At 46.7% G+C, this 16,292-nt stretch overlaps 2 protein-coding genes and 1 long non-coding RNA gene across 4 annotated transcripts; 2 read left to right on the top strand and 1 right to left on the bottom strand.

Moving 5' to 3' along the window:
• Positions 1 to 271: 271 nt before the first annotated feature.
• LOC122204555 (interferon omega-1-like) lies at positions 272 to 983 on the top strand. The gene has a single exon (XM_042912086.1). The coding sequence runs from the start codon at positions 393 to 395 to the stop codon at positions 981 to 983; it is 591 nt and encodes a 196-aa protein (XP_042768020.1). The 5' UTR covers positions 272 to 392.
• A 1,110-nt stretch (positions 984 to 2,093) lies between these two features.
• Positions 2,094 to 2,500, bottom strand: LOC122204554 (interferon omega-1-like). Its single transcript, XM_042912085.1, has one exon. It carries the CDS (start codon positions 2,496 to 2,498, stop codon positions 2,094 to 2,096), a length of 405 nt encoding a protein of 134 aa, XP_042768019.1. The 5' UTR covers positions 2,499 to 2,500.
• A 4,535-nt stretch (positions 2,501 to 7,035) lies between these two features.
• Positions 7,036 to 12,877, top strand: LOC122204999. 2 transcript variants are annotated; one of them, XR_006195865.1, is made up of 3 exons: positions 7,036 to 7,327; positions 7,870 to 7,949; positions 10,670 to 12,877. It is a non-coding gene; the product is annotated as an uncharacterized LOC122204999 (long non-coding RNA). The 2 variants fall into 2 exon arrangements; XR_006195866.1 differs by lacking the exon at positions 10,670 to 12,877 and adding an exon at positions 8,263 to 8,385.
• The last annotated feature ends 3,415 nt before the right edge of the window (positions 12,878 to 16,292 follow it).

Here is a 16,292-nt window from a genome sequence, read left to right as displayed (position 1 = left end):
GGAGCTAAAATTTTGTTCCTAGACAGTTAAAACAATAAAAGTGAGTGAGTGTGTCTCTGTGTGTTTACATACCTACTCACTTCAGTCTTTAGGACAAAGATGATTCTCATTTGATAAGAATCCATTGGGATGGACACATGGGAAGTCTCCTGGGAAAATAAACTTCCATCGTACAATTATTCACTTAGAATGATGACATCTTCTTAGACAACATGGCGAATGCATAAATGAAAACAAAAAAAGGAAGTAAAAGTGGAGAGGATGTTCAGAAAATGAAATTGTCTGCGTTCCCTATTTAAGAGCCATGCTTCGAGGCCGTGCTCAGAGAACCTCGGCCCCGAGGTCCCCCAGCCGCCCAGCTCAGCCCGGCCAGCAGCCCCCTCGGCTTCCCCATGGCTCTCCTGCGCCCTCTGCTGACCGCCCTGGCGCTGCTCACCTGCCGCCCTGGAGGCTCTCTGGGCTGTGCCCTGCCTGGGAGCCACGCGCAGGTTAGCAGGGACAACTTGGTGCTCCTGGGCCAGATGCGGAGACTGTCCCCTTTCTTGTGCCTGCGGGCCAGAAAAGACTTCCGCTTCCCCCGGGAGATGCTGGAGGGCGGCCAGCTCCGGGAGGCCCAGGCCGCCGCCGCCGTCCTGCGGGAGCTGCTCCAGCAGACGTTCAACCTGTTGCACACGGAGCGCTCCTCGGCGGCCTGGAGCCCCGCGCCGCTGCACGGACTCCGCTCTGGCCTCCACCGGCAGCTGGAAGCCCTGGACGCCTGCCTGGTGCAGGCCACGGGCGAGGGAGAGCGCGCCCCGGGGATGCACGGCCCTGCCCTGGCCATCAAGAGGTACTTCCAGGACATCCGCGTCTACCTGGAGGACCAGGGATACAGTGAGTGCGCCTGGGAAATTGTCAGACTGGAAATCATGAGAGCCTTGTCCTCCTCGGCGACCTTGCAAGACAGCTTGGCCATCAAGGATGGAGACCTGGGGTCACCTTGAAGTGATTCTCAATGACTCACGTGCCACATCACCCTGCACTATGTCTGCTCACTTCAAGAGACTCTAATTCCTGCTTTAGTAGAGCATATTTAATCCAGTGACTACTTTGTCAGTAGTATTAAGCAAGAATAGGTTAAAAATATTCATCTCCCAAGGCCTCAGTCTCTAAGCAATGACGGCACAGGTGTTATTTATTTGTTGTTTATTTATTCGTTTATTTATTTATTTATTTATTTATTTATTTATTCTTGCATTTGTCCTATCTCTATTTATATTTTTATATAACCAATATTTGTCTTCACATTGTATTAGCATTTAGAAAACATGTTCTCCTTTCCATTTTATTAATATTGCTTGATATATTAAATTCTTATCAAAGGAAACTCCTTGAGGTTTTTATTCTGAAAAACTTTGTAATCCTTACTCTTTAACGTAAATCTAATCAGAATATACTCGTCTTGAGTGTTTTGTCACAATCATACAACTTACCAGAAAATGCCTGTTAAAAGCTGGCATTTCCATGAAGTTGAGAGGTGTCCTAGAAAATATCAAAATTTTTGGTACCTGCGTCAGGGGTGTTACCGATTTATAGCCAGTCGGCACACAGTGGCAGGTGGAATGTCTGAGGGGAATTATCTCCCAGAGTGAAGTGGGGAAAACATGGAATTTATTGGCCGATCCTGACACCTGGCACTCTTCCCCCCTACCCCTCACCCTTTCCCCCACCCTACTTTATTGAATCCATTCACTCCTACACAATTTTTCTTTCCCTCCACCTCCTGCCCATCCACAAGGGTGCTCTGGTTCTGTTGTGGTTTCTAGCTTCAAGATTTCTGTTAAGAGTAGAAAGCCACGGGCAGAGAGCAAAAGTTAAACAGGAATTCTATGTTTTTCAAAACCATGTAGGCTAGCTTGTTTCTGTGTCGTGATGAATAGCTGGGGGACCTGAGTGAATGCCCCCATGGCGATGATGAGCTAAGTGTTGAACGTGAAGGGAAACAGGGGAACCCAGTTTACTGAGTGGGAGAACAAAACCCTCACAGGGAAGTTCGCCCCCTGCTGGCCATGATCCAGGGCGAAGATCAAACTTGGGAACGTGGCTCTTCTTCCTTACCCCACTCCTACCCTTTCCTGAGGATTCACCAAGCAGGCGTCCAGGGCTTCCAGCTGCCGGTGGAGGCCAGAGCGGAGTCCGTGCAGCGGCGCGGGGCTCCAGGCCGCCGAGGAGCGCTCCGTGTGCAACAGGTTGAACGTCTGCTGGAGCAGCTCCCGCAGGACGGCGGCGGCGGCCTGGGCCTCCCGGAGCTGGCCGCCCTCCAGCATCTCCCGGGGGAAGCGGAAGTCTTTTCTGGCCCGCAGGCACAAGAAAGGGGACAGTCTCCGCATCTGGCCCAGGAGCACCAAGTTGTCCCTGCTAACCTGCGCGTGGCTCCCAGGCAGGGCACAGCCCAGAGAGCCTCCAGGGCGGCAGGTGAGCAGCGCCAGGGCGGTCAGCAGAGGGCGCAGGAGAGCCATGGGGAAGCCGAGGGGGCTGCTGGCCGGGCTGAGCTGGGCGACCTCGGGGCCGAGGTTCTCTGAGGACGGCCTCGAAGCATGGCTCTTAAATAGGGAACGCAGACATTTTCATTGTCTGAACATTTCCCTCCACTTTTACTTCCTTTTTTTTGTTTTCATTTATGCATTCTCCATGTTGTCTAAGAATATGTCATCATTCTAAGTGATTACTTGTAGGAAGGAAGTTTATTTTCCCAGGAGACTTCCCATGTGTCCATCCCAATGGATACTTATCAGTCAAATGAGAATCACTCACTTTTATTGTTATAACTGTCTAGGAACAAAATTTTAGCTCCTTTATATCTTCCTTACTCTCTACACAAGAAGGCTAGATACTTCAGTCCTTAGGGTTTACATATTTGTTTAGGGATCACCAGACCATCCTTGGCAATTAAGCTCCTTAGAACCAAGGACTACGTTTTATTTCCCGTTTGGATCACAGCAGAGGTTGATGGTTATTAATGAATGAGCTTCTCTGATGTTCCTCTTCCTTCTGGAACCTCAGTCAGGTTTGAGGCTATGCTTCACTGGGACCACAAAGTCAGGACTAACATATATATTTTCCTCCACAGTTTGTTTGTTTGTTTGTTTGTTTGTTTTACCAGGGGCCTATAGTTCTCCTCAGGCTGTCCCAGTACCCCCAGCAGGAAGCCTGGTTGTTTTAAGGTGCTTGTGCTATGATATTGTAATTCCAAGATGATCTTATTTTCCCAGCAACACTTTACGGACAAGGTAGTTATCACTTCTAGCAACAGTTTTCCTCTGGAGGGACTGAGTGACGTCAACCCAACCTGTCCTGGACTCACTCCCTGAGGGCAGGCTCACCTTGTCCCGAGGACATTAGAATTCCCCTGCTGTGGGGGCGCTGGTTTCTCTGTTAGCAAAACAGTTAATGCCCCTAGATCCTTGCCCTTGCCCCTGGAGCGTTTGTGTGAGGGACCCAATTCTCAGGGGCGACCCCTTCCTTTCCTGACCACGTATCAAAAGGGTCAACAGCCCTCTCAGAGGCTGAAGGCAAAAGTTTGTTTTGTCTAAGTAAGTAGGGGAGTGACCCAGTTGTAATCATTTTGTAACCCAACTAAGGTGAGTCTGCTCCTTGGTGAGTTCCAGCTAGACTACACCAGGTGGGGATGTCACACACAGGAACTATATTTGCATCAAGTAAGGAGAAACACTTCCAAAGCCGTGACTCCCCAGCAGGGGTGAGCGGGTGCTTTTTATTTAAGGTTTATGATGAATGTTTAGGGGAGCTTTGTCATCACGTGTAAAGGGGGGAGGGTGACTTAGAAAACCTACCTATGCAGGCATCGGGGTGTTACGTTAATGAAGCTCGTGATCCTCCTGGGACGGGGACTTTAACATTATAATGAAGCAGGGGTGAAGGTCAGATAGGGGAAGGGACTACAGGCAAGCTCAGAGAACCAGTATAAACTGGATGGGGTCTTGGACTCCTTATGTCGGGTGAGGAAAACAGGGTCTTGCTTACTTTTGAGACAGCGCTAGGAGTTGTACCCCGGATTTAGGTCTTCTGATACGGTTATTTCCACGCCGCCGGGTAGAGACTATTTTCCCACTCCCTTTGTTCCCTTAAAGTGCGTTAACTACTGAGGTTTTCCCATTCCTTTGCCATTCTGACACCTCCCTGGAAGGGTGCTTGGGGAAGTAGAACCAGTGGGGCCGAGTTCACGGAAAATCGGAAAAATCGCTGGGGTCTGATACGATTTCTCTTGTGTCCTGAAAGCTGTATCTTGTCTTTCTTTATCTGGGGCTCCCTTACTCTTTCTGCCAACAATTTCACCTTTTAGTAAGCACATGCTTTGGACGTTGCCACTGCAGCTTTTATGGTTCAGTCTCTTACTGAAATCACCAGAAACGTGTTGCGCTCAATGGTGACATCTCCTGGTAGAAGCTAATATTACAGGAAATAGTGAACTTCCGTTGTTCATTCAGTCTGCAGGATTCTATGGCGTTTCCTTTTTGTTCATCTCTCTCATGCTGAGAATGCAGGGGGGCGGGTGAGGGGTAGACTAGTAAGTCAGGGAGAAATAGCCTTCTTCTCCTTACCCATTTGTGATTTTTCACGTAAAAATGTTATACCTTTCTTTTCAGGCATTGGCCTATGGGCGAGGTTTGTCTTCCTGCTTCTCCAGTATGTATGTTCTACGTCATCCTGAGGTTAACACAAAGGGAAGTGAAAGCAAGGAAATGGGCTGCACGGTTTTTCTCTCTAATGTTCAAGACTCGAGAGGTTTTTGTTTCTCATTTCAACCTTCCTAGAAAGCAAAACTTGACAGTTGTGCGGGCGTAAAGACAACAAACATAGGTCTGAATGTCAATGAAAAGGGGCAGTGACCTTTGCGCTGACAGAAAAGCAAAGTGTAAGTTGGCAAAATTCGATGCAAGAGAACTGGGGGCTGGGGGCCATGGCAGAGGGAAGCCTGAAGACCAGCACTCAAGGATACAAGGGCCTGAAGGTGGCTGCTTCTGCCAAAGGCTCAAACAAGAACCACTCGTATGCTGTTCTTCTGGGTGAAAGGACTGCACTCAGCTTTGCAAGACCAGCCGCCTGATTTTGCTTTCACTTAATGGGCATGTGAGGAGCTCTAAGGAGAGAAGGGAGGAGTCGCCAACCTGCTCCTAAGAAAACTAGCATCCAGAACCCGCGTTGTGCTAAGGAGCCCCCTCTGCAGGAACAGTGGTTATTGGCCTTGCTTGAGCATTCTACTTAGTTGATAACTCCACTCTTGGATTCTTTGGGTGTAGATGTGAGGGCAGGGTTCCCTGTATTTAGTGTGTTGCTCTGTGCGTCCGGATGCCTGAGGGCCTTGAGCAATGCAGGGTAGGAATCGGCTGGCAGGGAGGGTGGAGGCGTGGCCATGTTCACATTCTGGCTCCTGACACTGGAAAACCTTGGCCACTTCCAGCTGCTGCTGCATGGTGATCTCTCACAGCCCATTCGTGAGCACCTGGGCGCCGAGCCCTGCCATCCCCAGTCCCCTCTCAGGTTGGCCAGAAGCCCCTGTGGACGGAAAGTCTGCACCACTGGGAGACGCATGTAATTAAGTAACTTTCGCCTATGGACCTTGTAACTCTCATCTCCATTCATTCACCTCCAAGCCCAGGATAGTGAGCTCTATTCCATTATGGACTTCCAAAATTATGGTGTTTCATAATTATGGTGTTTAATAACTTCAGCATTGCACCCGGTCCACTCTTTTTTGTCTGCTAATGTGCCCTGTCCACAGACTAAGTAAGCATGGCTACATCCCGGCTCCTAGCCGCCGCTCATAGAAGCACCTTTGAAGATCTATCCCTTTCCTCTAGAATAGCTCCTCAGGAGTGTGCAAGGTAGCGGTGGGGCAAGAAAATACCTTATCAAGTCACGAGTCCTTGGCATCTAGCCCAGTGGCTACCATTGGAGGATCTCAAAACAATATACATTAAGAGAATAATCGTGCTGATCCTAGAAACAGAAAGAATAAAACCAACACATAATATATATCGTTGATTTGAGAGAATAATATAAAAATGATCAAAAGACACAATGTGAATTATGGTTCAAGGGAAGTTATAAAAGATTTTTGAAGAGTATTTTTTAAAAAAGAACAACAACCACCATTTAATGGATTACAAAAATATTTTCTCTGTAAGATGTAGAATATCAGATTGAGAAACAAATTTCTGGTTATTATTGGAATACTCAGTCTCCATTTTTCTCTTTGCCTTTTCAGTAAGCACCTGGAAAGAACTGTCAACTGCTTTTTCCAGCCTGGCAAACAGTGACATAATTGATTAAAATCAGTTGAGTATAACATCATGTCCTGATTGTTTCCTACAGGGATTATTAACTAAGGGAAGAGTGCACTTCAGTTTTCTTTCTGACAACTGCCTAGTCCTTCATATGGGGAATGATGCCCTGGAAGAATCTCTGGGCAGCAATATCCCCATAGGACAGGGCTGAAGAATTTCTATATTCAGCCTTTCCTCCAGTAGTTCCTGGTTTGGTGGTTAAGGCTAAAGGGTAAATTTTTCCAGGAGGATCTTCCTGTAAACTAGCTGTGTCTCCATACTGAGCCGACTGAAGATATGCTGGAGAATCTGATAGCAGAAACAGAGATCTTATGTCTTCTGGATTTTGATGATATGTCTACTTTCCTCAGGAAACTTGCATTGGATTCTGGCAATCCAGCCTAATTTATAGGCATTGCTTTTCAGATGCCTGAAAAGAATTCAGGTGTCCTTATTTTCCAGGCTTTGGCTCCAAAATCATAGCGAACCAAAGGAACAGACTCAGCTACCGCTGACCATCACCATTGCCGTCTGCAGAGACCAGGAGTGGAGAATTTCTCAGCTTCACCTGGACCACAGTGAAACCGCAGGTTGCCAGCTCTTAAACAGCGCGCGCCAGGCCCCTCGCTACGCCCCAACGGCCAGAAGGCGGCGCTCGAACTCAACGTAACGACGCAACCGGCATCGCCCACCAGCGGAACCTGCCAGGCAGTCTAACGCCGGGTCCCGCGGAAACCGCAGCTTCGCAGGCAGCGGGAGCCCCTCCCGGGAGGGGCGCCGCCGGAATCCGGGACAAGGTGGGGCCTCGAGGACAGCGAGCAGACCCCTCCCTTGTCGGGCCTGACCGCCGAGGGGGAGCTGAGCCGCACTTCGCACCGAGCCTTTCATGTTCATGGTCGGTCCCTGCGTGGATCCTCTCCTTTGTCGAGCAGTGTTTCAGCCAGAGCGGTTTACAAAGGGTTCATTTCCTCGGGATGCGGGATGAAAGTGCACTTCGTGGGGTATGTTTGCAGATCCAGGATTGTTTCTGGGGGAGAAGGACGCGAGGTCAGGGAAAGGCGGTACGCATCTACAGTCTGGACACGAATCAATATGTATGATTTTATTGAAATGTAAAGGTTACTTTTTCCTGCAACGTTAAACTGTTGGAAAAATATTGAAAAGTAGGTGTATTAAAACTCGGATTATTTTAACGTTAAATATTTTATGTATACCAAACCCAGAATTTATCATTTCCTGGGCTTCGATGAAAGCAAACTCATGAATCATTTTCAGAACTAACTATTTTGCTCAATTTATCTTCATTTGAGAGAGTTGCCGTCTGAGAGAATTTAACGTTAGTACTGAAATGGTATTGGAGAAATAGCATACACTTGTTTAATTTACATTAATTCTTTTCTCCATCTTTCCCTAATTCATTTCCACATTCCAGATGATATTCTTTTCCCACAGTTTGAAAATATGATTTTATGGCAAGCCATTATTTTGATAATCTTTTCTTCGGCTGAAAACAGTGATAACTATCTTGTTGGCACATTTTTAGGCTCGGTCTCCATTTTGACTAAATTAAAATTTTCATCAAGTGCTTCTCTCTGTATTGAGACATACACTTCACTATCAGAGGTAAGTAAGCAAATCATACTCCTTTCTGGCAGTGTCGTGTGAATAGTGTTCGGGATATTTAGCAAGTAAATGAACTTCAGTTTCTTTGACAAAAAAATGGGTAGACCAAATGGAATTTGTCAAAATCGAATTTTGCTGCCCCTTCACCCTACTTGTACAACTCTCAGGCTTTTGTAATTCAAGGCCAGATCTTGTCTTTATCTAAAATTTTGATATTTTGTTCATCAAGGATTTTTTATCATTAACTTTTGTTTTTAAGAATGTTGCCTTGAAATATTTCTTCATTACTAAGTCATTTGACACCCCCTTTCAGGTTGTGTGTGAGGCAAGTTCCTAACTCACCCAAACCAAATGGCCACACTGGAAAGAGTTTTTGATGTGAAGCGTTGTGAGTTTCCTTGGCTGAAAATTATGTCTGAAAATCAGAGAACATCCCCTTTCCCATCTCCCTCATTTTATATTTACATATAAATATAATATATATATATTATTTTTTCTTACAAGTTGTCTTTGTCTTTATACCATTGTTTTACCTGTACCTTAAAGATTATCATCACAGGTGGCCTGATACTAAGTGAAGATGCCGGAAGAGATTATTTATGTCAGCTATTTACGCATTTCACAGAGTAGCTGTAATTTGCCAGACATCTTGCTGAGGTTCGGGTTCTCCAGAAAGAGCTTCAAATGTGCTCTGCTGTAACAACGTAGGCTGGGCTTTGCTGCTTCACTAGGGAACCTCTCATGCCCAGGGCTCCTGCAGGCAGCCCTGGGCACGAGAGGTTCCCATTTGGGAAGTGGGACTCCCCTGTTCATTAAGCTTAACAACAACCGTGGAATTGTCCAATCGTCGAACTATGTCGCACCCAAAATACAAAATTAGGTCCATCTGTGTGAACTGCCATAGAAAGATTGCCGGGATTGTTCTGCAGAATTCCATGTTATATAGAAGCTATACAGTGATGCCTTTGGTATACTCTTATACAAGCGGATCCAAAAAATACATTGGTTCTTGAGTACCAGCTAAATGCTAAGCACTTAATGCTGGTGATCGAGCAGTGAGTCCTTGTTGTGCAAGGCGATAATAAACAACTGAGCCAAAAGTCACAACATAGACTAAAGGAGTATGCCTGGGGAAAGAAAGGCAACTTTCCCAGCTGGAAAGTTCAATGGATTCACCTTGAGAAACCTTTTTCACTATAACAGGAAAGGAGGAGAGGAGGGGTGGGGTACACATTTTTTTTTTTTTTTTTTTTTTAGTTTGGCGAAGAGAAATTCTCTTCTGGTGGCTTCTGCTTCCTCTGTGACGTGGCGTGTGATGCATGTGTTGAGGTTGGGGGAATAGAAGTTTGTCAAAGTGGAGAACGTTGGAAATAATTAAGGACGGGAGACTTGACCGTGGAACAGTGATACCAGGTCCCAGGAGCAGGGAGCAATGTCAGTCTTGTTCACTCATGTCTCTTAAATGCACTGAGAAGGAACTTAGCCAAACAGGTGGGATGAATGGAAGTCCGAACTCCAGGTAGTAGTGGAGATGTCCCTTAGCTGGAGACTGTAGGACTGTAGTGGCACAATATACTTGCCTGGGTGATCTTATCTAGCGAGTCTCAGCCAGATCAGGTGCGGGGAGACGCAGAGGGTTTGGTCTTTTGCCCGATAGGAATGATGAATCAAGAAGGAGGTGAGGGTGTTTAGAATGTTGCTTCAGTCATGGTCCATGAAATCTATTCGTTGGCCAGGGCCTCCATAGCAAGTACTACCATGGACTGGGGGACTTAAACAACAGAAATTTGTTATCTTGCGGTTCTGGAGACTAGAAGTCCAAGATCAAGGTGTGGGCAGATTAGGTTTCCTCTGAGGCCTCTCTCCTTGGCTTGTAGACAGCTCCCTTCTTGCCGTGTCCTCACATGACCTTTTCTGTGTCTCTACAGCTTCTTATAAGGACACCAGTCATATTGGATGAATGCCCACCCTGAGGGCTTCATTTTAGCTTAATCACCTCTTTAAAGACCTTCTCTCCAAGCGCAGTTCCATTCTGAGATACTGGGGGGTTGGTACCTAAATATGTGAATTTTGTGGGGCCGGTGGTGGACACAACTCAGCCTATAACATCTACCATGGATGAAGAGAGAACAAAGACCAGAGGTTGCTGATGGACACCTGTAAGAGCCAGCAGACTGTTGTTTCCTGACTAATTGGCCTATGAAGGGCAATTTGGAAAAAGCGAAGGCAGAGGTCAGAGAGTGGGATTCTAGACTGGATGATTCTAGTACTTCACAACGTAGAGCAGCCCCAGTGAAAAGCAAAGAACTGTGAGTCAGAAGCGGCTTGTTATGGAACCCACGGCCAGTCCTTCAGCACGTGAAGCCACTGCCTCTCCTTGGGGGAGTAGTGTTTGCCCTTGGGAGCATAAGGAGGGTCACTCTTGAGGGTCACCCCCTCCCTGAGTTCTCTAGCCCTGAGTTTTCTACCGATGTGGTTACTCATCGTGTCTGAAATTCACGTTAGGAGAAGCAATTTTAAAAATTAATGTTCACCATTTTAATTATGTAACGAAAAGCAGACGTGAATCTTCCCAGGCTTCAGTTGCTGTGTAAGTGTGCACCTGCCTGGAGGAGATAAGGGCTGCTTCTCTAGGCCTGGATGAGGGAGCCAAGGCAGGTGAAGAGACTGGAGGAGAGCCGGGATGAGCTACATTGACCCCACCCTCTTCTCTCCTCCAGGTGGAAATGGCACAAAGGGTGGCTCCAGTCGCTCTTCTATTATTTCATGGGGACTCCTCCTCCTTGGTGACTCCACTTTTTGGTGGCTCTTCTTTTTTCAGCAGTGACTCCACTCGGCCTTTAGCGGCATTGACCCTGACCATGTGGATGGCTGTGGAGAGACCTTTGGAATGTTTGGCCACATTGGCTTCAGCGGGCTGAACTGTGGTCCCGGGTGAGCCCAGAACACCCGCATCCTTGTCACAAATTGCAGAACCTGCCTGTGGTTCAGGTGCGGTGTATGTCCTGAAGAAGATACCCCGTGACTCTACCAAGCATGCAACGATCACCAACTATTCGCTTTGAGCACACGATCCTGCACAGTGTCATCAAGAATGGCTGTAAAAAAGGACTTACCCATAAAGGGGTCTGGCAGGCATTGCTTTTGTGCTCAAAGACACCCTCCCCCTCTACACCACCTGCTCCACGCACAAGAAAACATGTACACACACTTGCCGAGATGGCACCAAGTTCAGGCCACCTCGTCAGTGTTCTAGGCAGCCACCAGCAGGTGGAGCCTGAGTCAGGAACTGGGGGAGAAGAGCAAGGAATGGGAGTGGCCTGATTCGTGGTGATAGAGACCTTGTCCTTCCTTCCCACCCGTCTGTGTCCCTCCTTTTCACCCACTCAACCCTTGACCCTTCCTCATGCTCTCCTCACTTCGCTATAGGTGCTGTGTGTCTGCAGTGTGAACGTTCCTGTCACTGATGACCGGGCGACCCATTTGCCCTGCTTTGGTGTTGCTGAGCCGGGCAATGCCTCAGGGGGACCAAATGGCAGGGAGAATTGACTTTTGAGTTCAAAGTTTGTTTCAAAACAGATGGGTCTTGCGGATAATGCCCACCTCTGAGTAACACCTGTTGTCGTCTCAGGCCTGAGCACATCCATCTCAGCACCTAGTTTGCAGTACTGACCCCCTTCGTTGCTGGGCTGCCTGGTGGGCAGGAGAGGGGGTGACCTGTATCATGGCTCACTGTTCATGTCCCTAATTTTGCATCCAGTTCCTTTCCAGTGGCTTAGAGAGTGACATGCGTGTTACTGGAAGACGTGTCCGTTTCTCTCCCGAACCTGTAAACAGTGTTTTCTCCTTTCCCTCCCGGCTTTGCTGAGGCAATTTTATCAGCTGCCCTGCCTGCAGCTACCTCCCCATCGGGAGGGAAAAGTGGAGAACACGTCCTGCTTTAGCAACCCCAACACGCCCGTGGTCCACGCTTCCCGACAGACCACCACCACCAGCAGCACTTTACCAGAACAGAGCCCCAAGTTCTGCGTCCCCTACTGGCCCCAGGGCACGTCCCGTGGGGGTGGGGGGCCAGCGGTATGCTTTCACCGAGGCTGAGAAATGAGTCGCAGTGCCCACTTCTGCAGCTGTCATCCGGAAGGGAATGGGATCTTGGGCGCAGGTGGAAACTGTGCCCCACCATAGATTCATGGTCCTAGATGTTTCCCCCTCACCCTCTGAACTCAAGGCTTCACTACAGCAACTTTGAGTTCCACACGTGGGGTGTAGGAGTTACAGTCCCTGCTCTCCACTGGGGCCAGCTCAACACCTTTGCAAGGGGTTCGTGCTAAACTTGTGTGCAGTCCTAAACTGGCCTCATCTCTGTCCTGAATATTTGGATGATACTTGACCCCAGCTTCCTGGAGGGAGCGCTAGATCTTGACTGCCCTTGTGCTAGTTAGTGATAGGAGATTTGCCAGGTACCCAGGCAGATAATGTAGGAAGATGAGAATTGGTGGATGGTGGAGAGCAAGGCCCAGGGGTGCAGGGCAGGGACTTTCTATGAACCCAGGCTCTAGAAGGGGTGACTTATAGGCCCTTGATCTGTCCTGAGAGCCCACAACCACCTTGGGAGAAGGGATTGTGACATTTACTCGGTGCTGTGGGCGTACAATCTCACACAATCTAGCTCTTCTGGGTACGCTTAACATGTCCAGAAAAGTGTGTATAAAAATCTTGTGCGATTCCTGTGACCAAAACAAAGCTGTCAACTTTGAACACATATGTGGAATCCCAGAGAATGTCCACCATGACTTCAAGGTGGGGTACACAGGGTTATGGAGATACAGGTATTCGATGTTTCACATTCTACCCCTCAGAAAAAATGTTGAGCACACACCTCCAATGTTTATTTTTATTTATAATATATATATTATAGTTATAAAATACTGTGCATATTATAAAGTGTATGTTTGTAATAGAGATTTTAAGATGGATAAGAATCTATGATAAAATATTTTTTTAATGTTTATTTTTGACAGCACAAGCGGGGGAGGGGCAGAGAGAGAGGGAGACACAGAATCGGAAGCAGTCTCCAGGCTCTGAATCGTCCACACAGAGCCCAATGCAGGACTTGAACCCATAAACTGTGAGATCATGACCTGAGTCAAAGTCGGGTACTTAAACAACTTAGCCACTGAGGAGTCCCTATGATAAAACATTTTTAAATTATATTTTTATTATTAAAGGGACATCATGATTTGTCCTCAAAAAATACACATAATATGCCCCTAGGACAATGTGACAATCTGCATCAATATGCAGGGTAATTACAGGAATATAATGATATTTCATAGAATCCAAGTAAAGGTTAAACAGTAAAACTTGAGAAGAGGTAAGAACGACATAAACTCTAACAACCTCAGAACATTGTCGTTAATGTGACTTAGCTCCTAAGTTTAAGGTTGTGGCTTTCTTGAGTCAATTTTTTTTTAATTAGAGAGTGCTTTTTTTTTTTTTTTAATTAGGTGAGCAGGGGAGAGAGGTGGGGGGGGAGAGAGAGAGAGAGAGAGAGATTGTGAGAATCTTAAGTAGGGCCCACACTCAGCGTGGAGCCAAATCCCATGATGCTGGGATCATGACCTAAGCCAAAATCAAGAGTTGGACACTCAACCAAATGAGCCACCCAGACACCCATTGAGTCAAATTTTTTAAGAATAGCTATCTAATTGGCAACAGCAATACAGCTTCTAGATCCTGACGTCATAGCTGAAGGGCAGTTCTAGAAGAGCTGTGAAAACAGATAATGTGGTTACTCCATCCCACCCTTGGCTTCCCAATATCCACATCTTTCCCATTCCCTCTATTTCAACGATGCCCCATTCAGCGATCCCCTCTGTAACTGTAATGCCCTCAATCAGAGACAACTATCACATCCATAAATTGCTTCTAATAAACATCATAGGGCCACTGTTCCCCAAGTGTACTTTGCCCAGCACAGTCCTGTTGTGCCTTTTTGCAACTTGTGGACCAGGATGAAACTTTGAGTACGACCATCCAAAAGAAGCAAAAGGAAGAGAAAAAAAACTTTTATAAGAAGGAATAATAAAGTAAAAGGGTAGTTTTTCCATTTTTGTACAATCAAGAAGAACAAATATCTTCTAGAGACCGAAGAGCTAATTGCTGCAGGTGGTGAGGAGGCAGTGATTGGATGGTAGAATATTCTTTTCTTCCCGTCACATTCTTTTTACTTATTCAGCTCCTCGGTTGGCCTTGTTTGTGTGGTCGTATATATATATTTTTTCATCACAAGATTCCTTTTAATGGTGTTAGGTGACCCACTCTCACATCCGGTGCATTTAAACAGCTCAGCTTTTCTCTAATTATGAAACATGTTTTCATTATAAAAAATGTTTAACAGTATGTAAATAGTGGAAGACTGCCACCAAACTCCCTGTATAAAACACTATAAATAATTTTACATATATCTTTGTAGATCCATATTCTATACATATACATACATGTCAAGATTCAGCTTTTTTTCCCCTCCAGTTAACATGCGGTGTAGTCTTGGCCTCAGGAAGAGAACCCAGGAGGCTCCCCCCTTGTGCGCATCCCAACAAGTGCCCTCCTTAATGCCCATCACCCATTTACCCCACCCGCATCAATTCTGTTTGTTCCCTGTATTTAAGAGTCTCTTACGGTTTGCCTCCCTCTCTGTTTTTATCTTATTTTTCCTTCTTTTCCCCTATGATCATCTGTTAAGTTTTTTAAATTCCACATATGAGTGAAATCATATACTTGTCTTTCTCTGACTTATTTTTTTTTTAATTTTTTTTTTTAGCATTTATTTATTTTTGAGACAGAGAGAGACAAAGCATGAACGGGGGAGGGTCAGAGAGAGGGAGACACAGAATCTGAAACAGGCTCCAGGCTCTGAGCTGTCAGCAGAGAGCCCGACGCAGGGCTCGAACTCACAGACCGCGAGATCATGACCTGGGCCGAAGTCGGCCGCTTAACCGACTGAGCCACCCAGGCGCCCCGACTGACTTATTTTTCTTAGCATAATATACTCTCGTTCCGTCTATGTTGTTGCAAATGGCGAGATTTCATATATGTGTGTGTGTGTGTGTGTGTGTGTGTGTGTGTGTGTACAGTAACGTAATATATAGGGCAGAAGACTATGTGGAGTTTCTCTTCTTGTGGACTGTTCTGGTCTATGCAGACAACCATTTCTGAATACTGTATACCATGTTTTCCATAGGTCCCGGTAAGGCTGATGGAGGCTGGGGGCCTGATTCTACAAACCTATGAGAAGTCTTAGAGGGGCCCCCTCACATGGCCATCTGGCCTTCCTTTGCCATAGGTGAAGGTGTAAGGAAAGAGCTATCCAGTTTAGGGACTGAATTTCTTGTGATAACCTCTTCTCTCTGACCTGCTTGGGGGGTTCTTCCCAGGGACTCTGCAACCTTGGCGTGGAGTCTGTCCTTGAAACACAGGTAACTGAAGAGGGGAAAATGGACGTGGGAAGTGTAGGTCAAGTGAGGGGGTAGTGTTGAAAGACATGGTGGGGAGTAGGTTCTGGTAGCTTTGCATGCTCTGTGTCAAAAGTAAAAGGCAAGTGGTGGGGTCAGAATGATCCTTGAATATTATGGGATCCGGTGATAAATGGATTTGGAGGAAGAAAGGCACCCCTTGGTGGTGGTGATAAAATGGAAAGTGAGAGGTAAAATGGTCCAGTGGGCAGGGAGGGGTCAGAGATAAAGAGATCAGAGTTAACGCCCCAGTGGATCCCAAAGAGAACAGTCTTCCCCAGGTCCCACATGGGAAAGAATGCCTGCTTCTTTGGTGGCTGTAACTGCTCCAGAAAAGTAGCCTCAAAAAGGAACTTGTACAGGTCCCTGCAGGAGATGGGAGGTTCAGAGTACATCTGGGAGCAGAATGGGGACAGGTCAAGGTGCTACACAGCCCTTTACTGAGAAGGCCATCCTTGTCTAGACTCTCCTTGGTTTCTCTACTTTCGCAGATTAACATGTTCAATGTGAGAATAGTGTGATAAATGAGCTCTCTGACCAGTCATCCATACTCCCTCCAGGGAGTGTTTAGATATTATTTATTCACATCAGCAAAGATAACCCAGTCATCTGATGCAGCCAGTGTGATTTGAAACCTATTTTCCTTAACTGTTATTTGGTCTTGGTATATTTTTCAGTCACTGAATGCATGCATTCTAGGTGTTTTATCTTTGTTTTTTGTTTTTTGAGAGGGAGAGTGTGAGCAGAGGAGGGGCAGAGAGAGGGAGAGAAAGAATCCCAAGCAGGCTCTGCGCTGCCAGCCCAGAGCCTGAGGCGGGGCTTGAACTCA

The sequence above is a fragment of the Panthera leo genome, chromosome D4, assembly GCF_018350215.1.
Source record: "Panthera leo isolate Ple1 chromosome D4, P.leo_Ple1_pat1.1, whole genome shotgun sequence".
NCBI classification, from domain to species: Eukaryota; Metazoa; Chordata; class Mammalia; order Carnivora; family Felidae; genus Panthera; species Panthera leo.
The sequence above is the reverse complement of the archived record's forward strand: the minus strand, read 5'-3'. Positions and strand labels throughout refer to the sequence as shown.

What these genes read in the sequence shown, in the direction of transcription:
- LOC122204555 (XM_042912086.1), top strand. Translation starts at nt 393, where the DNA reads ATGGCTCTCCTGCGCCCTCTGCTGACCGCCCTGGCGCTGCTCACCTGC.
- LOC122204554 (XM_042912085.1), bottom strand. Translation starts at nt 2,498, where the DNA reads ATGGCTCTCCTGCGCCCTCTGCTGACCGCCCTGGCGCTGCTCACCTGC.